The sequence below is a fragment of the Coccidioides immitis genome, assembly GCF_000149335.2.
Source record: "Coccidioides immitis RS genomic scaffold supercont3.1, whole genome shotgun sequence".
Lineage (NCBI taxonomy): Eukaryota > Fungi > Ascomycota > Eurotiomycetes > Onygenales > Onygenaceae > Coccidioides > Coccidioides immitis.
The window spans coordinates 1,680,937-1,702,949 of record NW_004504310.1 but is presented as its reverse complement, the minus strand read 5'-3'; the positions used below and the strand labels follow the sequence as shown (position 1 = coordinate 1,702,949).

The window sequence follows — 22,013 nt, the reverse complement described above, 5'->3', positions numbered from 1 at the left end:
AGTGCGGAGAGCTGGCAGGGGCAATGACGTAGCCATCTTCAACCTTAAAATACGCTAGTACCAGTGATACAGCCCTGGTACGCCAAAATTTCAAACGACGACAATTTCGCATTCGCAGCTTTCGGGGCACTGCAAAGCGAACTCTTGTCAGAACCTACAAACGGAAAAAAGAAAATGGGATGGTGGTGGAGCTCGTCTAATCAACCTGAAGAAGCACCAGCGCTTCCCGCTTCCGACAATGGACACGCGCCATCGCAGCGTCAGGCGACGGAGCACCCATCAACACCTTCGACGCTGAAGCACACACCAGTGAGCCGCGATGAGCAGGCGGACGCTGAACTGCAAGCCTTTCTTTCCGGAATGAAAGACACGACTGAATCCTCACACCCTATAAATTCTTCCTCACAGCTTACCTCCCTGCCGTCTTCCATTGACCCCGACTCCCTCTACCCGACCACGATGTCCTGCCGCACTGCCTTCGACTACGCATTCTTCTGTCAATCCTTTGGCGGCCAGTGGGTGAATTACTACCGGTACGGCGAGCTACGGGACTGCAGCCAACACTGGTCCGATTTTTGGTTTTGCATGCGCACGAAGTCATATTCAGAGGAAGATAGGGCCAAGATGATCATGGATCATCAGCGCAAAAAGGCCGCCAAATGGAAGACGGGTCCGACTAGTGAGGATGTATGGGATATAAGAACCGAACCGGTAAAAGGCGCATTTCAAGGAGATTTTGCAGCAGTGGAGAGAGAGATGAAGCTTGCGGAACAGAGGGAGAAGGAACAGAGGACGCAAATGAGGGCGTCTGGGACCCTGTGAATGCCGTATGCAATGACTGAGGGTTTCTTTGTTTCCTTTTTTTTCCCTTGTGATATTCCATTTTGGAGGTGGTATATATGTCTTTTTAGACTCTTGTTTTCTCACCAAAGAACCAGACTGACCGAGCATTTATAGTCTCTCTAGAGATTTAAAACATCTAGAAGCTCTCGTCTTTCATCATATTCAGCCTTATTATCAATAAATATGACTTTATCACTGGAGTACAAAGGGCTTTCAAGCTATTCAAGAGACCTGAAGATCAAAATGTCTGATAACCACATACTCTTTGACTGTCTGAAAGCAATCTTCTAGTCTATACCTTTGATACTGCGTGACAGTGACATGATATCCTTGACCGAAACCCGCGACTAGCTCATTCCTGAGAGCGACATGGCTGGCTTCCAAAACTAGAATCTCTTTGTTTCCAACTTCAACAATTTAGGGTATTTTGCTATAAGGGGGCTATCGTATACGGGCGGTAGCCCGGCCAAGTGCCTGCTAGATGCAGTTAAATCTGACAAAGATTGAGAATTGCATCGAGAGAAGATGCATTGGAAACAAGGAGGGGGTTGCCGTGATAGAGACGTTTGGGAAGACGTTTCAAGAGCTTGAGAAGCTCAAAATAGAGCAGGCAGTGCTGTGCGAGGAATGGGCGACATTACGAGAGGAGCTGCAGGAAACACAGACAGGCACCATTAGACTCCACTTGGATGTATGCGAAGACACACGTGTCCTCCTGGAGGGTGGACAACAGGACTGGGACGCAAATGTAGTCCCACATGGGGGAGATATCATTTTCGATGTCAAGGCTATCCAACACACCGCGGAAATCAATCACCATTTCAAGGTGACGATGGAAACAGTTCAGTTTTCAAAGTTAAGTGATTCGAAGAATTGAAAATAACTTCCAGTCTGGAGAATAGAAAGGAGAGATTGACTCCAGCTTAGAGGTATTGGATGGAAACGGGAGGGCATAGGCGAGGGGTGTGTTGAGGAGCATCAAGACCGGGACCGATTGCTGACGCCGATAGCTCAGTTAGATCTATAAGAAGATTCGTTTTGCACATGGATAGATACAAGTCACAAATGAACCAACGTTCCAAGAATCCAAAGATCCATGCAGATTAGTTTGGGAAAATACCGAACTTTGACTTTGACAAAGCTAGCCACACACGACTCTATGGCGACTGACCCAGGGGAGTGAGCTTAATCTTGCAAGCAGCACATTATAAAAACAATGGGAGGGTAAGCTACTGCAGTTTGTTTTTGTTCCAGCTGTGCTTTTGGATACCTTTTATACATACATAGCCTCAATCAAATTCTACATTTATCACTCATCCGGGGGATCGCACAAGGACACAACAACATTTAGTCCGCAACCTTGTGAAGGCCCAAGATGCGTGTATATATTTATGAAATGACAAGGCGCGAAAGCAGAGGGTATATGTTTCAATGCCTAGAACAAGTATGATAATACACTGCTTTGATAAATAGTCCCAGAATTTTCAGTTGCTTGCTTTCGAAGAAGAATAGGTATCTTAACACCCCAACGCAAAAAGGATATAGAGGGAGAGAAATTGCTGGAAAAACGTGAAGATGTTTGAAATCAGCCAATACATCAAAAATTGGGATAAGAGACGAGTATGCCTAGACTGTGACTGAACACAGAGTGATACTACACGGGTAGAAATGCGTTTCCGCCATGATCACTTCTCTACGCAAAAACCGGTTGAACTTGAGGTTGAGGTGTCACTGGCACAGAGTCAATAGCGGAGCGGCGAACAATGCCTCCAGTGACAGGAAGGTGGGACGATGAGCCCATGAGATAAGAGTCGACTTCACGGGCAGCTTGACGTCCTTCATTGATACCCCTAAGGAAAAATTAAAAATTATTATACGCTTAGACTAGCCAAACGGAATGTATGTTAGCTCATTTGGACTTACCAGACGATCAGTGACTGCCCGCGTCTGCAATCTCCTGCAGCGAACACGCCGGGGACATTGGTGCTGTATTGACCAGCAGGTGTCTTGATGTTCTTACGGGCATCCAATTCTACCTCACTGCCTAGAACACGTTCCTCGGGGCCCAAAAAGCCCATGGAAAGCAGGACAAGGTCTGCAGGGAAAAATTGCTCACTTCCTTCAACTGTCTTCATGTCCCAGCCTCCAGAAGCGCTCCTAGTCCATTCAACGCGAGTGATATTGATACCCTTCACGTTGCCATGTTCATCGCCGACAAATTCTTTGGACATGACGCAATACTCGCGAGGGTCTTGACCGAAATGCGCCTTAACTTCGCTGTGACCATAGTCCACACGATACACACGTGGCCATTGGGGCCAAGGGTTATCACCAGCACGCTCTGGGGGAGGCTGTGGAAGAAGTTCAAAATTGGTGACAGACTTGGCGCCATGACGAACTGAAGTTCCAACGCAATCATTACCCGTGTCTCCACCTCCAATAATGATAACATTTTTACCTTTCGCGGATATGTATGCGCCATCGGCGAGCTCGGAGTCAAGAAGAGACTTGGTATTCTTATGGAGGAATTCCATAGCGAAGTGGATACCCTGCAGCTCACGGTTGGGAATTTTGAGATCCCTAGCAACCGTTGCACCGGTAGCGATGATGACAGCATCATTTCCTTTCCGCAGAGATTGTAAAGTCACATCACAGTCTGGCCCAACGGGCGTGCTTGCAACAAATTTGATACCCTCAGCGGCCATGAAATCGACACGTCTTTGAACGATCTTCTTATCAAGCTTCATGTTCGGAATACCGTACATCAAAAGACCGCCGATACGATCGGCGCGCTCGTAGACAACAACACTGTGGCCAGCACGGTTAAGTTGATCTGCCGCAGCAAGGCCAGCCGGACCAGAACCAATAACGGCAACGGTCTTGCCTGTGCGAACCGGAGGTGGCTTGGGGACCATCCAACCCATCTCAAATCCACGGTCAATAATAGCGCATTCAATCGATTTGATGCCAACGGGATCTTCATTGATACCAAGAACACATGCGCCTTCACACGGAGCAGGGCACACACGACCCGTAAACTCGGGGAAATTGTTTGTCATAAGCAAACGATTAAGTGCATCCTGCCATTGGTTCTGGAAAACTAGCTCGTTCCACTTTGGGATAATGTTGGAGATCGGACAACCAGTGTCGGATTGGCAGAATGGGACACCGCAGTCCATGCAGCGAGCAGACTGGTATTTGAGTTCGTCCTCGTTTAGGCGTTGGGACAATTCAGCCCAATCTCGCGTTCGAGTTTTGGAGCTTCGGTATTTCTCGTTGCGACGGTGATATTTCATGAAACCCTTGGTCTTATCAAGAATCAAAGTTGTGCGCTTTTTCTCAGTTTTGGAATCAGTAATGCTATCCTCAATATCGAGAATATCACTTTTCTTCGCTTCCTCACGGTGCTCCTTTGAAGCAAGATTGGGCGACTGAGCGGGGGTAAAGGCGATTTTCTTTGCACCAGCTTTCTTCGTGGCTTCTTCTTCCAAAACCCGCTTGTAGTCAGTGGGCAAGACCTTGACAAAGTGAGACAACGCCCGAGTAAAGTCAGAAAGGATTCGAGCTGCAATTTCGGAGCCGGTATAATGGTGATGGTCTTCAATAAGGCTGCGAACAGATGCAACTTCCGCGGGATCTTCTATTCCGGAAAGCTCAACCATTTCCGTATTGACCCTAGTATGGAAATCGCCATTCACGTCTAGCACATAGGCGATTCCGCCAGACATACCAGCTGCAAAGTTACGGCCGGTAGAACCCAAAATAAGAACCCGACCGCCCGTCATATACTCGCAGCCGTGGTCACCGACACCTTCAACGACTGCAGTAGCTCCTGAGTTACGGACAGCAAAGCGCTCGGCCGCCACACCACGGAAATAACAGCTGCCTCCAGTGGCACCATACAAACAGACATTTCCAATGATGATATTTTCCTCGGCTTTAAACACCGCCCCACGAGGCGGGTAGACGATGAGACGGCCGCCGGACAAACCTTTGCCGACGTAGTCATTGGCATCACCTTCAAGCTCCAGGGTAATGCCAGGGGCTAAGTAAGCACCGAAAGATTGACCAGCAGAACCTTTAATATTTGCGTGTATAGTGTCTTGCGGAAGCCCGGTATCACCGTATCGTTTACTTACGTGGTAGGAGAGAGTAGCGCCCATTGCACGATCGGTGTTAACAATATCACACTCGACACGGCAAGGAAGGCCTTTCTCCAATGCAAGTTCGGCCTCGGCTATAAGTTTATTGTCCAATCGAACATGGAGACGATGATCCTGTTTCCGAACACTATAGGTCGCGACTCCCGGTCGGAGAGAATGAGCAGGAGTAAGAATGAGCGAGAGGTCGATGTTTTCCAGCTTTGGGGAGGGCAAATCATCACGGATCCTAAGGAGCTCCGCACGGCCAACCATTTCATTTATAGTCCGCATACCTAGTTTAGCCATAATCGCGCGAAGCTCGTTGGCTACATAGTAGAAGAAATTGATGACGTGCTCGGGTGTTCCCTCAAATTTCTCTCTCAAGGCAGGATCCTGTGTCGCGATACCAACTGGACAGGTGCCGAGATGACATTTGCGCATCATAATGCAACCCATGGCAATCAATGGAGCCGTGGCAAAGCCCCATTCTTCGGCTCCAAGCAAGCATGCGATGGCGACATCTCTACCGGTGCGTAACTGGCCGTCAGTTTGCACGATAACGCGACCTCGAAGGTCATTCAGGACAAGAGTTTGATGGGTCTCGGCAAGACCCAGCTCCCACGGTAAACCAGCGTATTTGATACCGGTCCATCGGGACGCACCCGTTCCTCCATCATGGCCGGAGATGAGAATGTGGTCTGCTTTAGCCTTTGCGACACCAGAAGCAACGATGCCCACACCGACTTCGGAGACAAGTTTAACGGAAACACGTGCCTGAGGGTTAGAGCATTTTAGGTCGTAAATTAATTGCTTCAGATCCTCGATAGAATAAATGTCGTGATGTGGTGGCGGAGAGATGAGTCCGACTCCAGGGGTGGAGCGGCGCGTCTGTGCGATCGGTCCCGTGACTTTGGAGCCGGGAAGTTCTCCGCCCTCGCCGGGCTTGGCACCCTGCGCCATCTTAATCTGCAGCTCGTCGGCGTCGGCCAGGTATGCGGAAGTGACACCGAAGCGGCCTGAAGCGATCTGCTTGATGGCAGATCTCATGGTGTCCCCGTTTTCGAGGATCTTGCTCCGTTCGGCATTTTCTCCACCCTCGCCAGTGTTGGATTTACCACCAAGGCGATTCATGGCAACGGCGAGCGTCGAGTGCGATTCGTAAGAGATGGAGCCATAGGACATGGCGCCGGTGACGAAACGACGGACAATTTCAGTCCATGGTTCAACTTGTTCAATTGGCACAGGAGTACGTTGTTCGAAGTCGAAGTCGAGCAGTCCACGGAGTGTGCAATTCCTGATCTGCTCATGTTCTGATCGTGCGTAAGCTTCGTATGATTTGTCGTTTTTGGTCCGTACAGCGTCTTGGATATTGGCGATGCTGACGGGATCGTTGATATGGGCTTCGCCGCCATCTCGCCAATGGTATTCACCGGATTCCGGAAGACCAGGAATCTGGGTGATCTGGCGGGTGGGATATCCTCGTTCATGGAATGCAAATGCATCCTGGGCGATCTGTTTGAACGTCATTCCTCGAATTCTGCTGGGCGTTCCGGCAAAGCAACGATCGATAACGCTATCGTCAATGCCCAACGCTTCAAATATCTGAGCTCCTTTATAGCTCTGCAGTGTGGAAATACCCATCTTGCTCATGACCTTGAGAATCCCTCCATCACACGAGGCCTTATAGTTTGTGATGACTTGCTCATCGGAAAGCTCCTTTCTGATCAAGTTCTCACGGTTCATCTTCAAGATGCATTCCATGGCCAAGTACGGGCAAATGGCATCGGCGCCATACCCGACGAGCACACACATGTGGTGGACTTCACGAGCCTCAGCAGTCTCCACAACAATGGCAGCTAGAGATCTCCATTTATTGCGAACAAGATGATGATGGACGAGACCAGTAGCGAGGAGCGCAGACACGGCAACCCGATCCGCAGACGTGGCACGATCTGACAGGACAAGGATGCGATCTCCGTTCGCAATGCCCTCGGTAGCAGCGGCGCAAATATCATCCAGAGCGTCGATGTATCCTTGTATGCTTTTTGACTTTTCAAAAGTGATGTCAATGGTTTTGACTGTCCACTCACGATGCAACGTTGGCAGCATCTTCAGGGCATTAAACTCATCGATCGATAAAATGGGCGAAGGAAGATGGAGACGATCGCACTGAGAGGGATCGATTTCTAGTAAGTTGCCCTGAGGCCCAACGTAGCATTCCAGAGACATGACAATTGCTTCGCGGATAGGATCAATCGGCGGATTTGTGACTTGAGCAAAAAGCTCGCGGAAGTATTCATACAGAAGACGTGGCTGCTGCGCCAAACAAGCTAGCGGAGCATCATTCCCCATGGACCCGAGAGCTTCTTTAGAATCTGCGGCCATGGGGCCGAGCAGAAGACTAACTTGTTCAAATGAGTAGCTAAAAGCCTTGAGCCGCGGGTCCTGTTGAATGGTGGTGTCATCCAGTGCGGGTGCTAGACTACCCTTTTCGGCGGCCTTTTTATGAATTTTGGGCAGGCTGAGCAAATGTGTCTCGATCCAATCCTGGAAAGGCTGGCGATTCGCCACTGTTCTCTTTAATTCCCTGTCGTCGATGATTCTTCCGGCAGCTGTGTCAACAAGGAGCATTTTTCCAGGCTGTAATCGCCCTTTTTCGATAACGCGCTCCGGGTCAATGGCGATGGTGCCTACTTCCGAAGCACAGATGATACGGTCATCATCGGTGACATAGTACCTACAGGGACGAAGACCATTTCGGTCGAGATTCGCACCGCAATAGCGACCGTCCGAGAAGGTGAAGAGAGCAGGGCCATCCCACGGCTCCATCAAACAGGCAGCCCACTCATAGAAAGCAGCCTTTTTAGAATCCATCGCTGGATTGTCCTGCCATGCTTCGGGAACCATCAACATGACCGCCTCGGGCAGAGACAATACTCCGTTAATAGTGAGCAGTTCGAGCACGTTATCGAAAGCAGCAGAATCCGAACCGCCCTCTTCGACGATTGGATACAAATGTTCAAGCTCGTCGCCAAAAATGTCAGACCTCAAGACACCTTCTCTAGCTCTCATCCAGTTTTTATTCCCACGCAAGGTGTTAATCTCTCCATTGTGAGCGGCCCATCGCAACGGCTGCGCACGATCCCACGACGGAAACGTATTTGTCGAGAATCGGGAGTGGACAAGTGCAAAATGGCCTTCATAATCGACTGAAAGAAGATCATGATAATATTCATAAACCTGGATGGGCGCAAGCTGACCCTTATAAACAATGTTCTTGTTGCTCAAGGAGCAGATATAGAACCAGTTGGCCAAACCCAAAACATGAGTCGCCCGTTTCCGCAAGACATAAAGTTGTCTTTCGAACGTTCTTTCATCAAACAATTCCGCATGGCGGCGATCTGGGGTGCTCCCATCGCCATAAGCGGAATGAAGTACAACAAATGGTTGTATAATATATGGCTCTCTAGACAATGCTGCGGGGCCAAGAAGCGTCGAATCACGAGGAACTTCACGCCATCCCAAAACGCGAAGGTCCAGCGACCTAGCCAAGTCTTCAAATATGGCTTTCGACTCTTTAAGGGCTTCAGGATCTGGTTTAAAAAATAGGTTGCCCGCTGCATACTGGCCTAGAGGCGGGAGTTCTACCCCAACGTCCCGGGCAAAGTGTTTGATGAAGAATTTGTGAGGTATACTAGTCATAACACCAGCGCCGTCACCGTCTCGTGCATCTGACCCTACTGCCCCTCGATGGGTCATGTTGCAAAGAAGGTATCGTGCTAATCGACGCCAACGGGAGTCAGTCTGACGTATCAGGTCTAAGGTAATGAGCCCTCCTTACCATCGGTGATGATCTTGTGACTCGGCTTTCCCTTAATATGACTGAACCAATCGGTTAGCAACACCGCCCCAAATGCTTTGGACCCAATTTTACGCACGCTGTAAACCCTACACCACAGGCATCTTTCTCTAGCTCGGGGTCATAGAGACCTTGCCGTTGGGGCAAGGCCTCTGCCCAGCCATACCCCTTCTCCGACTTGTACTCCGAGTACACGTACGGCTGCTCCTCTTCGATAATCGAATCATGTGCAATTTCTGGGAGTCCCATTTCTTCCGTCGGCGACCGACAGAGAGCGCTAATGTTGCGATTCAATTAGGGAATGGAGCTAAAGGATATCACTTCAGATATGCCGCCCAGGGTGATTATAAAGGTTGAAAATTGTCTAAAAAAAAGGATCGGGGGTGTATCTCTATCTTGGGTTGCAGGGAAGCTGGGAAGGAAAAAGATAATGAAAGAAGACGGGGAGAAGGAGGGAGAGTTATGTGAGGAAGTGATTGATTATGCACTCCGGCCGAACCTCCTTCGACAACCCGGTATTGTGGGGGTCCAGTCCCGATGTCCACTCGTGGCAAGACGGCCCAGGGAACGCCAGGTGAACCAGTGACAGGTCTTTATTGTGCTACCTCCAGTAGCCGTGATAACGGGTGCACTCCGTATGAAGCGGCCAGCGGTGGACGGCGCTCGAAATTGCTACATAAAGAAGAGTCCATAGGCGAAACGGGACTCCAATTCCCGCAGATTCGTCTTCATGAAGACCTTTTCCATCGCATCTGTCAAGCAGCGCACCGGCGCCTACAAAGCATGTGAACAAGCAAGCTGTCGCGACGCCTTCCAAGGAACAAGCGGCGCGCAATCAGCTTTCTCCCTCGGTCCTTGCGCCGCGGGGGAGCAAAGAAGCTCAAAACCTTAAAAGCCTGATAAGCACCACTGACCAACCACACGTGTCCGATTACCCAGATCGCAGTGAGCGGTCCCACTCTTCGACAGGGAGCCGCTTACGGCGACGAAAATCTGGGAAACCTTAACTACTTTAGGCTTTAGAGCTAATTTCGACCGATGACCAGTTAAAACATTACGTTTTCATCGGCTTGGCTACGAACATATTTGTAAGTGACTACTCCTCCATCATCCATCGCACTTCACGAACATCGAGGTCCTAGCACCTGTTTCAATGTATGCCGCTGTATGGGGTGGTGTCCACGACACAGCTACTGACCATTGCACCAAACAACAATACATCAACAAACAAGGACGAAATTTTTCGCTAGGGAGGTCCACCGAGCGGTGGCAGAGAGTGTGCGATGTCGCCCTTTTTGTCTTTCTTCTTCTGATTGGTGAGTAAACAGCCGCGTGTACGGCATTATTTGGTACGGCCGCGGGCCCGGGCATATGTTTTCCTCTGCCGTGAGTAACGCTGGCATGGGCAGACTGCTGCCCTTCTTGGCAGAATGATCATTCCGGCTCCCCTGGGAAACATTACGAGCATTTTGTTCAAAGAATATTCACCTGTCCATTATTTTTTGAATCTTGTTCATGCATACTCTCGATGGCTTTCTTCTAGCTACGTATTCCAATGTTCAACAAATATCCTATTGCCGAACGGAGGGATGCAAGTCCTTTTTGGCACAGCACTATAAATAATTCGGAGGACCTATCTCGTTTTCGACTTTAGCATGATCCTTACGTACAGTTAGAGGCACCATGCCTTTGTTTACCTATCTGGCAATGCTCTGAGCTATGTTTCTTCAAAAGGAACAGAGGCTGAACACAGGTATAAAAAGCCGTATGCATCTTGAATGGTTCTATGTATATCATGTTCCTGATCACTGCATGGTCATTCGATTTTGCTAAAAACATCCCGTCTTGATTCTCTCCGGCAAGTTGGTAGAATGTCCTGCGGAAGCCGTCACCCATGACGGAAGTTAAAGCTGTTTATACCAGGCGGCCGGCTCCACAAAATAAGCATCCGACATCGCAGCTCGTCTCCAAATCACACACGCCCGATTGGACTCCAGACTTTCTCATAGTCACAGATTCAAGTCACGAGTTTGTCCCACGCATGAGCTTGAGCTTGTCATGTAAACTCGTGGATATCCTCCGCAGGGCTCATGAATTCGGTTTAGGCGGGTTCGTTCGTTTAAAGCGACAGAGGGAGAAGGTCTTGACTGTAAAAAGAGCCCCACGTTTTGATTTCCCGGCAGATTGATATCTCTTTTTGTGGGGAATGGTTTTTTGCGACGGAGGTCTAATCGATATGCAGTTTTTAGTATAGATAGGCGTGCTCTTTGCCTATCTCTACCGGCACTATTGCTCAGTCTCCAGTTACGATTATTGAGCAAAATAATAATAATAGTAAGGAGGGGGGAAGATGTAAAATGAAAAGGAAAAAGGGGAACAAAAGAAACAGCGCATGGAGAACCGTTGTGACCGACTACTGCTCTTCAACCGTATCCTTCGTGTCTTAGGTAGGACCTTCTTTGCCCCAACGAGACCAGTAACCCCCAGACCATGTTGATGAAGAGATCATCCCTTCGAGTTCACATGTGAGGAGATGAATTGTACTACATACATCCCCATGGGACTGCATACATCTACATACCGCGCATTGCTGGCCACGGCGTGCTCCATAATATCTCAGTAATTAATAATGCCACAGTTGAGAACAATGCACACCTGGGTTATTCCGCTCATAATTTCAACGCCAATCTTCTCGTCGTTAAATACTCCGTACCGAAACACTATTTCAAACCACTGATAAGAAGACATGCGCACCCTTGCCAGGGGCAGATCTGGGATTTTGTCCGAGGGACCATGAGTCCCGGTCCCACCCGGCGCATCTGCAATGCTCGGGAAACTTCGGAGACTGGACCGCACCACCCTAGTCCGTATTCGTCGAACAAATCCGGAATATCGACGATATCCACGAATATTTCCTTTTCTTTGGATCGCCGCTCCGGCTTTGCGAGATATTCCCCCTAGGCTGCGGAATATTGTGCCCCATTCTGTTTCAACTTCAGTCACCGTGCCTCGAAACGCTCGCAACCGTCGTTCAGCCTGCCAAGCCCGCTCACTCGACCCCTGTTTCTGTGTGCACCGGTTGTCCGGCACATTCACTGCGTGAAGTTGGCAGGCCAATTGAATGCCGCCTAAAGTCAAGCCTCCGTCTTGATATGATCTATCCCTCGCAAAATTTGATGATCCAGATAGCGCTTGGGAATCGCATAGCACACATTCGGAGTGGGGATACACTCCATTGAACCACTTTTTCAATCATAGATTTCTGAAGCTTCTAGTTGATCTACTTTTCACTGCAATACACTATATTGCGTTGTGATCGAGTACTGCTATTTCCGGGTTCAAAAGGTGCAATCCGCGAAGCCATTCAATTTCAAAGCAGGGGAATAGCGATGCAACTTCTCCTGCAAAGAGATATCTCGTGCAGTGCTTCTTGAGTTAACAAGGTGCATCCTACAGTTGACTAGTTATCTTCTACTATACTTAAGATTCTCCCTTGGTGAGACGACCGCACCGAAGAGCACAAGAGGTATGGACGGAATTTCTCCCCTCCAAAACCCGCTAGCGTTGCCAATAACGGTCTCGCTACGGTCATAAGAATCCGGCGGCAGACAAGACCTCCATTTCCCTTTACATTTAAACTGTTCACTATTAGCAGAGCAAACACCATATGGAAATGCCGGAACCTTACCTGAATAAACGGGACATAATTATTGTATCCCTAAAGTTTCATCAACTTCAAAGATGTCGGCGACTTGGGGAAATTCAACAAAATATCTTGCAGGTTTGTCCGGGTAGTTGATGTGGATCTGCATGATTCTCTGCGCGCTTTCATCATCAAGGCATACATCAAATGAAATCCTAGTTGTTGTATCAAAATGGATATATGCTGCCCGTGAAATGGTGGAGCGAAGGATCTCTCACCATGGTGTCCAACGGGTATCCACAACCGACTCAACAGTCCCTAGGTGGGACGGGCGGTTTGGTGAAATATAGCTCAGGCCCAGTTCGATTTCCTGGAACTATCAACCAGCACTTCGCTGGCTGGCCCAATTGTCAGTCGACATCAAACGTTAAAGAAAATAGGAAGTCCAGACATCGCGAATCAGAATCAGTATCCGGTTATTTGCATATCTAATCATATATTTCTTGACCATGCCCTTTCGTTGAACTTCTCAAGATCCAATTAGGCCCATCGGCGACTTCATCAAATGCAACATCTACTGTGCCAATGCCATCGCTCTCGATTGCAAGGGACTTGCTAATTTCGTCCGGGCGATAGTTTGCACTGTCTTTAATCTTACGACCAGTCGAGTTCGACAGATGTGCGTTCTCCCTCCCATCTTGATGAGATGGATTCTGACGAATTTGGTCCTGAGTTTCACTCTCGTCTCTCTGAAACCGGGTATGCATTTAGCCTTCGATGTCGCATTGCTCTCACTTTTCAATTGCAGCGCTATCTCGTCGACGAAAAATAAGGATTCGACATTATTCAAAGATTATATCTTTTAACTCGTTTGGTCTCTTTGTCGATTCTCTCGTAACTCGCTAGCAGCAAATGGTTTTGATGCTTCAAACCGATGGATGACATACTGATTTGCTTCAATACAGGGCCGTGCCACTTCTCCCCAGTGGGTGTAGTCGGAAGGGATGAAAACGCACCCCGTGCACTTGCCGCTAATATCGAGGGTGAAAGAGAAGTGGGTTCAAGGAGCCCTATCAGATGATACAACTGCGAAGCAGAGGGACCGCACATGAGAGCGACACCCCTTTCATGCAAATGCCATGCCCTACATCTATTAAAATGGGGCCACTTGGTGCTGAATGCAAACTCCAACCGTACGCCAGAACCCCATTAGGGACCCGCCTTGCTTCTTTCCCGCTTGTGAACCGTGTGCCTCGTCCAAATCGAGTGCGAAAATTTTGCGGAAACCGCTCGACGTCCCTGACACGTGTCGACATTTTTCGTGGCATATCGGGCATGAAAAGTCAGTCGACCGCTCCCGATTGCCCTTGTCCCGCCGGGTCATGTTGCTGACAGGGCCAGCTAAAGGGAATATTGATTATCTTTTACGGGCAGGATGGTGTAGATATACGTCTTTTATCCGTGCTGACTTGAATCAGGTAGAAGTGATTCAATAGTCTGGGTCCCTAGCTAACTTTCTTGCTACCAAAGGCACTTATATCTAACCAACAGCTGACTTCGCCTTTTTTTTTTTTAATGGCATCCCTTGTTCATTCGAAAAGCATGGCTGTCAATGTTATCAAACGGCTGTCAAAACGTTGGGGCTCGCCGTTTCGGTTTTTGGAACACTACTGCTTGTCTATTTCGGGTGCCGGCTCGATGTCTCTTTAGTTAACTAATCTCTGCGAGGTGGAAGTCGACTAGGTACCGTTCAAAGATTGGGACATCAAAAGTTCACAACCCCGACCGGACGAAATAAATCGACCCGCGTGTAAGGCTCGATGTCATTAACATTCCATTCATCTTGAGAATGTATAATAGGCGCTTGATGGATATTTTCGAGCTTTCGGAATCACTCATGCCCTACATGACGATATCAAGACGAAGAGTTTGTGACAGATCATGAGCACGTAGCACATCTGAAGGGTGCATCCCAACCATTTCAATAAATGCGAAACCCCTTAGCTTTTACACATACTATTGACAAAGGTGACAAATGATTGAAATTCAATTCAGCTTTCGGCTGTAGTTGCCGCAGAGCTACTACCTGTCCCATTGCTGCTTTAACGGAAGTACCAGCCTTACCTACAGAATTTATCTCATGGCTTGTCTGGTTGCAATAGAATAGTCTCTAGTTGTAGATGCTAAAAGCTGCTAGAAGTATCTCGGTGCTGTAGCCAGGCCGCCGGTTCTCCAGCAGACACAACTTGACTACGGCGACACGCCAACGTCCATTTACCACATGTATATTTTGCAGCCTCATTCTGTGCTAGTCCTTCACCCCTCTTCTGGAGCAATAAATAAAACCACTAATATCTAGAGCTCACGAGGCCATATGTGGGCTTGGCTCCGATTATAGGTTTTAATACTCTCAAAAACAGGTTGAAAATTAGATGAGTGACGGGAACTTGAAACGGTGGACCCATGGAGCTGAGCTTGCTCAATGTCAATTTAACGTCCATTTCTATCCAGCAAATACTATGTCCGAAGAGGCACCGGTATCGTACCTGGGGTGTGCGAAAATGCTGTTGACATCCGACCGTGGATGACGCTCCATGACGTAGCTGATGTTTATCCTTGGGCTAAGAGGTATATATTCCCCTGTTGCGAAGGGAAAAACTTCGATATTTACGGAGTACTTCCACAGGGATTAAAACTACGCCACTGTCAAAAACTAGGGGCTCATCTAATTAATCTGCGGATCAAAAAATAGGGCAGTCTTTCCATCCCAAGTCCGTCCAGCATGCCTCGCTTTTCTGAGGGCCAGAACGTTCGCTACAAACCTGTGGGAGGTACGGAGTATAGATATTAGCATTTCTCTCCCCTTTTTTGGCCACTAAAATTTAACTTAATTCCCCAGGCCCCCACTCTCTAACATCTGAGAGCATCGGCACGATCGTGTCTGTCACGACTCAGCCGACACGGCGAGCTGGCCGCAATATTGCTGCTAGCGAAGCAGATCCCAGATATCAGGCTAGCTATACATAGTTATCTACTCGCTATTCGCGATGCTAACGATGTATCGACAGATCAAAAACAAGAATACGGGCAAAACTGCTGCAGTATACGAGAGGAATATCTTGGGTTCTACTTAGATGGAAAGGGAGTATTCCGGTGTCAAGGTGCTTGCTAAAGCTATGTGATCGGTCCTCCTAGCAGATGAATTGGCATACAGAGTACAATGATAGGGCATCCTAACATATAATGTTCCTATGTCCTTTTTAAAAAGTTGTAGTTAAACAGATTTCAAGCTGAGGGAACTTCTTTAGCTTCAGTTCTTTAGGGCCATAAGAAAAGTATTCCATTGTAAACAATAGGAGTTTCACACTCTTGTGACCTATCATGAGCAGGCGATCCTCGTTCTCATTGTCTGTATCTTTGTCCGCAGCGTGGACGGCATCCTCGCTCTCATCATCTACATATTCGTCTTCGGGGCGGACGGCATTCTTGTTGACGGGTTGACTGACCGGGCGGCCGAGAACGGAGGGTTGTGTGGGAGTGGACTAGGTCTCGAGTACGGTTAGAGATTGTCAAGACATAGTAACTAATTAATAGTAAACAGTGATAACTAAATACCAGCATTGTCAAAATCAAGATCTTTAATGGATTTGTGCTTATGACCATTGTGGCAGAGCTCAATAAGCATGCATGAGCTCACATTGCCCTCCTGGTTTACTGTGGAGATGGTGAAGTGACTCAGTTTAGAATGACATTTGTCAGGCTGATTCTGCATTGTGTAAGTTCTCTGGTTGATCCTGACTGTTGACAACTGTGGACTCTGTGATACTGCTGTGGTGATTTTTATATAAGATTACTGTACGGAGTATGGATTTAAGAATGGGCACGCATTTTATAGCAGCCTGACTCTCAAGAATAATATAGTACTTTAGTTTTGCTTTTGTAGATTGTCTCTTCTCCTACATTGCTCCCAAGCCGTCTCCTATGCAGGCGCTCTCTCTCCTAGACTGCGGCATAGCAACAGTGAGCCAAACCTTCAACGAGGAGATCCAGTTGCCTAACTGAACTTAATTAATGCAGGATCAAGGACAACGACCACATCAGGAAGATCGATATGCGTTTATAACTCCACAAGGCTTCCCTGCCTGCGATCACAGACAACTTGCGTTCTTTGCAGTCTACGATGGACAGTGCGTGATTTGTTCCATACGAGTCTACCCGATACTGACCAAGGCCTTTTCCCAGCGGTGGGCCTGATGTCTCGGATCACGCAAGCAAACATCTTCATCTAAACCTTATTTCATCGCCCGCCTTCCAAGCTGGCGACTGTGAAAATGCTATCCGTGGTGCGATAGACGCGGAAGAGAATCAGCTATTCGAAGGATTCGCATCGGGTGGAAATGACGCTTCAACTAGTGGTTCAACGGTTGCCTTGACCCTAGTTGATTTGAATAAGGGAGAGGTGGTTATTGCGAATTTGGGAGATTCACATATTGTATTAGGAGAGCTGGAATGGACTGGAGGGAAAATCACGTACAAGACAGTAGGTGGAGGCTTGTATCAATGCTCATCATATTGTCCATTGTTTAATACAGGCTTGATAACACGTTATAACCCAGAAAAGGCTAACGACAGCGGATAATCCCGATGTGCCGGAAGAAAAATCTCGAGTCGAAGCTGCTGGTGGGACTATTCGTCGTCGTGCAGGACAAGCACGGATTGGTCCGTGTCCATTTCTCTCTGCATATTGCTTATGGTCTTTCTTTTTTCTTTTTTTTCTTTCCCTTTTTTTTGGTAGCCTAACGGACTTTATCTTCCTTTCTAGGCACTATAAATATGTCCCGCGCGCTCGGGGATCTACAATATAAAAAACCACTGAACGATGAAGATGCCACAGGAGACTTCATATCGAGCCAAACCCCACATATGTCTCCTCAAACCTAATCCCGACATTTTAAGTGTCCACATCATAGTTACGGATGATGTGCGGACTGTTGTTGATGAGCATACGCTGGTCGAATTTATTGGCCAGCAAATGGAAGAGGGGCATGATGCAGGGAGCATTTGCGAGAAATATTACACAAAAATGCGCATCAAGAAAACATGCAGATAATGCCACATGTATTGTGCTTTTTTTTGCTAAGGACAAGATTAGAATTGAGCATTGAGGTTAGAGCTGCTGTGGAATACCGCCTTGTGAGCCAAGGCAAAGCCAGTTGCAGTTTCCAGACAGTTCAGCACGATCGGCTACGTTTTTCAGGTGGGAGCTGACTAACCTTAGAATTGACTTAACTAACATTCTTTTTTCGAAGCTTTCTATTATTAAAATTTCCCTTGAGTAAGAAGCTCTAGCTTTTCAGTAAAATAATGAGCTAAGTATATTTCAACAAAGGCATACCTTGAAGAGAACAAACACAACGTACTGTGCCTGTGACACTTCCAATCTAAAGTTAAGGGTGGGTCGATGTAAGTCCAGCCGGCGGGTTAATAAGGTTTCTCCACAAAGCTTGTTTCATTGCCAAGACTACAGCTCCCCAAAGCCGTAGGCCAGGCCAGGCAAAATTACTTCAACTCTAAGAAAAACATCAGCATATATCTGGGAGTTGTGTGTGCCGTATATAAATGTAGGGTTGCAGGATGTAGAACTAAAGGTTGTAAGTTATAGCAAGAATCATCATTTCGAACACGAGGATACCCATGGCGTCCCTATGCGGGTATGGGTGCCTTACGGAATAGTAGATTTTGCGAAAATCAAAGGGTTTAAGGGGAAAGGATAAGAATTTCCGAGAGAAGCTAATCCGTAATATTATCGAAAGAACTGCTTATGAGGTCCAACTGTCTTCGTACATTTCCGGTCAGACGCAACCAGAAGGATTAGGGGTGAGAGAACTAGAGGTTGACTGAAAGAGATATGTGAGCCATGCCGTGGCCCTTAGCGACCCTGGACAAAACCTGTGTAATATGCAAGCCTATGTAAATACCCTTGACCGTTTTTTTCTCGAAGCCAGTTTCAGCTGTCACGAGCAGCAAAACCCCGCGGGATTTAGTATGACGTCATGGCTCTCTATGTCCGGTATGTTGATGCCAGGCAAAGTATCAGAACAATCCCACATTTCCATGGCAGTAAATCGCCCCCATACGTAATATCGTTGAGGGGAAGTAGATAAAGCTAGTGGCGCGTGAGCTGAACCCGAAGTGATCAAGGTCTTGAATGCATATGTGCAATTCCAGCCTAAGAAGATTCGCGCTCTTGAAAAAGAATCGCGATGTTTTCCGTCTGGGCCCTCCTACATAGTTTCGCAGACTGGGTTCTCGGGTTCTGCAAGCTCTGCCAGAACCGTGAAGTTGGTTGGCAGACGCTCGACCGGCGCTCAGGGCGGTACAAGCGAGAGCAGCAGCCTCTATGGAAGAAATTCAAACTGATCATACTGTTCAATCCACTTATGGATTGGATTGACAGCACATCGATAATGCGGTTGTGGATGCACGAGAAAACTATAAATGCTGGTAGGTCCTGAAGCGAATGAAAATGGAGCATTCCGGTTTTTGTTGCTTTCCTTCTAATCAGTTATTGGGACGTTACTAGGCAAGAAAGAAGGAACATTGGCATCTCGTTCCCAGATCAAATCCTTTGTCGACTTTTTCCATATAAACATGGATGACTTTGAACCATCCGATATATCCAAATACCAGACATTCGAACAATTTTTTGTTCGGAAGCACAAAGCCGGCGCTCGGCCGATCCACGAGGCATCGAATCCGTCAAAAGCGTGTGTTGTCGCTGACTCCCGAGTCGTTGTGTATCCAACAATGACCGCGACGCGGACGCAATGGATCAAGGGAAAGCACTTCACCATCGGGAACCTGATCGATAACGAAAAAGCTGCGGAACCGTGGATCGACGGCGCTGTTGCGAGCTTTCGACTAAGCCCGCAAGATTATCATCGATATCATTCGCCTGTCACAGGGACAGTCAAGTGGTACAAGAGGATTCCTGGAGATTTTTACCAAGTGGATCCCGTCTGCTTGCAGAGTGGAGTGGATATCCTCACGCGAAATGCACGATGTTGCGTATGCATCGATAGCAAGGAATTTGGTCAAGTACTGTTCGTTGCAATTGGGGCCACCGACGTTGGCGACGTAGAGTATGTGTCCCAAACTCGCGAATAGCGTAGCTGTGAAGGGAAAGCTTACCTCGGCGACATAGGATTCGACCTGAAATGCAAGAACCCGGTCATCTGGTGAGAAAAGGAGAAGAAGTCGGTCTCTTCCAATTTGGCGGATCCAGTATCATCGTGGCATTCGAGAAAGGAAGGATAGAATTTGATGATGACCTTGCTACCATGAGTAGGCGTCAGATCATGGTAGATGTTGAAGTTGGAATGAGTATGGGAAGTGTACCACCAAAGAGAGTATAGCTGTTCCCGGGGGACCTTTGATATCTTTGAAACTGCGTGGAATTTGAAGCATATATTAATTTGGTGTTAGGGGAGAGAAAATTTCGCTGGTTATTACACTGTGTTTCCCTTAGAGGAGTTGATACATGGATTATCATATCAGATTGCTGAGCGTCAACAGACTTATAGCATATTTAATCATTTTTTGTGAGCTTAACTCTCTTCACAGAGGTGCCTATTAATTATACCTAAGAAATGTCAGTGCTTGCCCTGCTAATAACTGCCAGCTGTCTGGAATACCAGCAGTACAGAACTACAATAAGTCAGTTGAGTAAAGTAATTGGCTCTGTTCACTTACATTAGAATTGCGGACTGATGAGTTTTGAATTTATATAATTCAATATCTTCACGAACCCGGCATTTACGCAACACTTCCCGCGGGTCGTCTATAGAATTAACGATTGTGAATCACTCTGCAACCGCAGAACCACAATGATCGAACTCTCTGATGACAGCCAGTTTTGGCAATGCGGATTCAACAAGAAATATTTGTAAAGTGGGAGCTAGAACTTAAGAAAGCTTCAAAGCCTTCATAATGTAACAGGAAAGAAAAGATCTTATCTTCCCAGAGATGGAAGAAGGGCTCGATTTATAAGAAGATGCGCAAAATATCACATTGTAATGTCCAGTTATAAATGGAAAAAGGTCCGATATGGCTCTCACTTCAATCACCTGTTTTCCACTACGTGGAATTCCTGTCTAGATGCCATTTCTCTTTTTCTCACTTCTAGTTTGCCGACACACAAGCTATGTCAAGGACCAAGTTTGACAGATGTTTCGAGAACAGGCATAACATATCGTTACCAGTCAGATACCGCAAAGCATTGCTGAAAATGCAAGACTTCTAATGGCTGTAAATATACTCTGCTGGGGACAGAGGGACATCATTTTAATCTGACAGGACCCTCAATGCAAACAACAAGGATCTAGAGATACGCAGCCTTGTTTGATCGCAAAGGATAAATGAGGCAGGAGGAGAATTAAAATATACAAAACATAGAGAGTATAGGGAACCAGAATTAAGCCCATACCCTCGAACTGAGAGCGAGACTGAAGGTTGTCAGAAAAATGTTGGTTCTTGGGTAGGAAGCCACAACATATACCTAAAGCCCTTCAACTAGGCCCCCGGTAGCATGAGCAGATAGCGTTTGCTAGAAAGGGCCCTACTGTATGTACGTGTGTACGGAGTACTCCTAAACACCCGGAGAGGGATCTCGGGTGCCTTCAATCCTAACTGACACTTGGTCTGATCGCTCTGGCTGGTTTTGGACATTGGCCCAACACGGAGAGATACGACGAGAATTGAAAATAAAAAAAGGGCACCGATAGTTGGCTACTTCACTCCCTGCCAGACTGGCGCCTTTTTTGATATTGGAAAAACAAGTTCTAGTTTTAGCACTGTTTCTCCCTAATAATAGATCTGCCTTTAGTGATTTAATAGACTGGTTGTTTCGTAGAAGAAGAGCACAAAAAGAAACTTTCAGGATGCGGGTAAAGGGTGTTTCGAAGGCCATCCACCCGCTGCCATTCAGCTTTGTTGATGTTAACAGAGACAGGTGGTGCACCTTGGCAAAATCGGCTCCAATGAGCAATTGTGGAAAGGTGCAGAGCAATAAATCTCTGCTGTCTGGAGATAAGACATCCTGTTTTATCTCGCCCTAACAGAGAGAAGTCGAGAAAGTCGCTCTCTACATTCCGTCTCATCCGTACAATGGTAGGTTTGGAATATTAGTCTGACAAATTGTTCGAGAATTTACGGAGTAGAGTGATCAGATCGCAAAAGAGATCTCGCCGCTCCTGTGGGGATCATTTTCGACGATCACTGATACGAGAGTGCGAGGCCACAAAGATGTCCATCTTGTGGCGACAACGCTGGCAGACATTCGAGCTACCATGCACTCTGCACAAGCCAATGCAATCAACCATTGCAACTTGCACTTAATTGGCGTCGTCAAAAGAAGAAAAACGGATGTCTTTACTCCGTAGACAGCAACCCTAAACGGTCGTCATTCGTTCAGGCGTCAAGGCACCACACGCCCAAATCACCTTCTGGGTCTCCAAGAGGTGCGAAA

The 22,013-nt window shown here is 47.5% G+C and overlaps 8 protein-coding genes across 8 annotated transcripts; 4 read left to right on the top strand and 4 right to left on the bottom strand.

The window, feature by feature from the left end:
* Nucleotides 1-98: 98 nt before the first annotated feature.
* On the top strand, nt 99-1,045 carry CIMG_02484 (uncharacterized protein). Its single transcript, XM_001248712.2, has one exon. The coding sequence runs from the start codon at nt 175-177 to the stop codon at nt 820-822; it is 648 nt and encodes a 215-aa protein (XP_001248713.1). The 5' UTR covers nt 99-174; the 3' UTR covers nt 823-1,045.
* A 68-nt stretch (nt 1,046-1,113) lies between these two features.
* CIMG_12672 (uncharacterized protein) lies at nt 1,114-1,720 on the top strand (the record flags this gene model as incomplete). The annotated part of the gene is made up of 1 exon (XM_004445594.1): nt 1,114-1,720. The coding sequence occupies exon 1, from the start codon at nt 1,325-1,327 to the stop codon at nt 1,718-1,720; it is 396 nt and encodes a 131-aa protein (XP_004445651.1). The 5' UTR covers nt 1,114-1,324.
* A 634-nt stretch (nt 1,721-2,354) lies between these two features.
* On the bottom strand, nt 2,355-9,093 carry CIMG_02486 (glutamate synthase, NADH/NADPH, small subunit; the record flags this gene model as incomplete). Its single annotated transcript, XM_001248714.2, has 4 exons — nt 2,355-2,693; nt 2,767-8,764; nt 8,827-8,867; nt 8,924-9,093. The coding sequence occupies 4 exons, from the start codon at nt 9,091-9,093 to the stop codon at nt 2,537-2,539; spliced, it is 6,366 nt and encodes a 2,121-aa protein (XP_001248715.1). The 3' UTR covers nt 2,355-2,536.
* Nucleotides 9,094-12,308: 3,215 nt separating this feature from the next.
* CIMG_10964 (uncharacterized protein) lies at nt 12,309-12,549 on the bottom strand (the record flags this gene model as incomplete). Its single annotated transcript, XM_012358964.1, has 2 exons — nt 12,309-12,489; nt 12,533-12,549. 2 exons carry the CDS (start codon nt 12,547-12,549, stop codon nt 12,309-12,311), a joined length of 198 nt encoding a protein of 65 aa, XP_012214387.1.
* A 426-nt stretch (nt 12,550-12,975) lies between these two features.
* CIMG_10965 (uncharacterized protein) lies at nt 12,976-13,803 on the bottom strand (the record flags this gene model as incomplete). The annotated part of the gene is made up of 3 exons (XM_012358965.1): nt 12,976-13,236; nt 13,451-13,631; nt 13,685-13,803. The coding sequence occupies 3 exons, from the start codon at nt 13,801-13,803 to the stop codon at nt 12,976-12,978; spliced, it is 561 nt and encodes a 186-aa protein (XP_012214388.1).
* A 1,944-nt stretch (nt 13,804-15,747) lies between these two features.
* CIMG_12671 (uncharacterized protein) lies at nt 15,748-16,150 on the bottom strand (the record flags this gene model as incomplete). Its single annotated transcript, XM_001248717.1, has 2 exons — nt 15,748-16,029; nt 16,103-16,150. The coding sequence occupies 2 exons, from the start codon at nt 16,148-16,150 to the stop codon at nt 15,748-15,750; spliced, it is 330 nt and encodes a 109-aa protein (XP_001248718.1).
* Nucleotides 16,151-16,468: 318 nt separating this feature from the next.
* Nucleotides 16,469-17,428, top strand: CIMG_10966 (protein phosphatase 2C; the record flags this gene model as incomplete). The annotated part of the gene is made up of 5 exons (XM_001248718.2): nt 16,469-16,507; nt 16,565-16,674; nt 16,730-17,027; nt 17,104-17,206; nt 17,310-17,428. The coding sequence occupies 5 exons, from the start codon at nt 16,469-16,471 to the stop codon at nt 17,426-17,428; spliced, it is 669 nt and encodes a 222-aa protein (XP_001248719.2).
* Nucleotides 17,429-18,620: 1,192 nt separating this feature from the next.
* Nucleotides 18,621-19,982, top strand: CIMG_02491 (phosphatidylserine decarboxylase). Its single transcript, XM_001248719.2, has 3 exons — nt 18,621-18,991; nt 19,071-19,629; nt 19,692-19,982. The coding sequence occupies exons 1-3, from the start codon at nt 18,751-18,753 to the stop codon at nt 19,900-19,902; spliced, it is 1,011 nt and encodes a 336-aa protein (XP_001248720.1). The 5' UTR covers nt 18,621-18,750; the 3' UTR covers nt 19,903-19,982.
* Nucleotides 19,983-22,013: the final 2,031 nt, after the last annotated feature.

Excerpts from the sequence above, each read along its gene's own strand:
- CIMG_02484 (XM_001248712.2), top strand. The coding sequence starts at position 175 with ATGGGATGGTGGTGGAGCTCGTCTAATCAACCTGAAGAAGCACCAGCG.
- CIMG_02491 (XM_001248719.2), top strand. The coding sequence starts at position 18,751 with ATGTTTTCCGTCTGGGCCCTCCTACATAGTTTCGCAGACTGGGTTCTC. Across the intron at positions 18,992-19,070 it reads CGAGAAAACTATAAATGCTG|GCAAGAAAGAAGGAACATTG; the intron begins GTAGGTCCTGAA and ends GGACGTTACTAG. Across the intron at positions 19,630-19,691 it reads ACCGACGTTGGCGACGTAGA|GATTCGACCTGAAATGCAAG; the intron begins GTATGTGTCCCA and ends TCGGCGACATAG.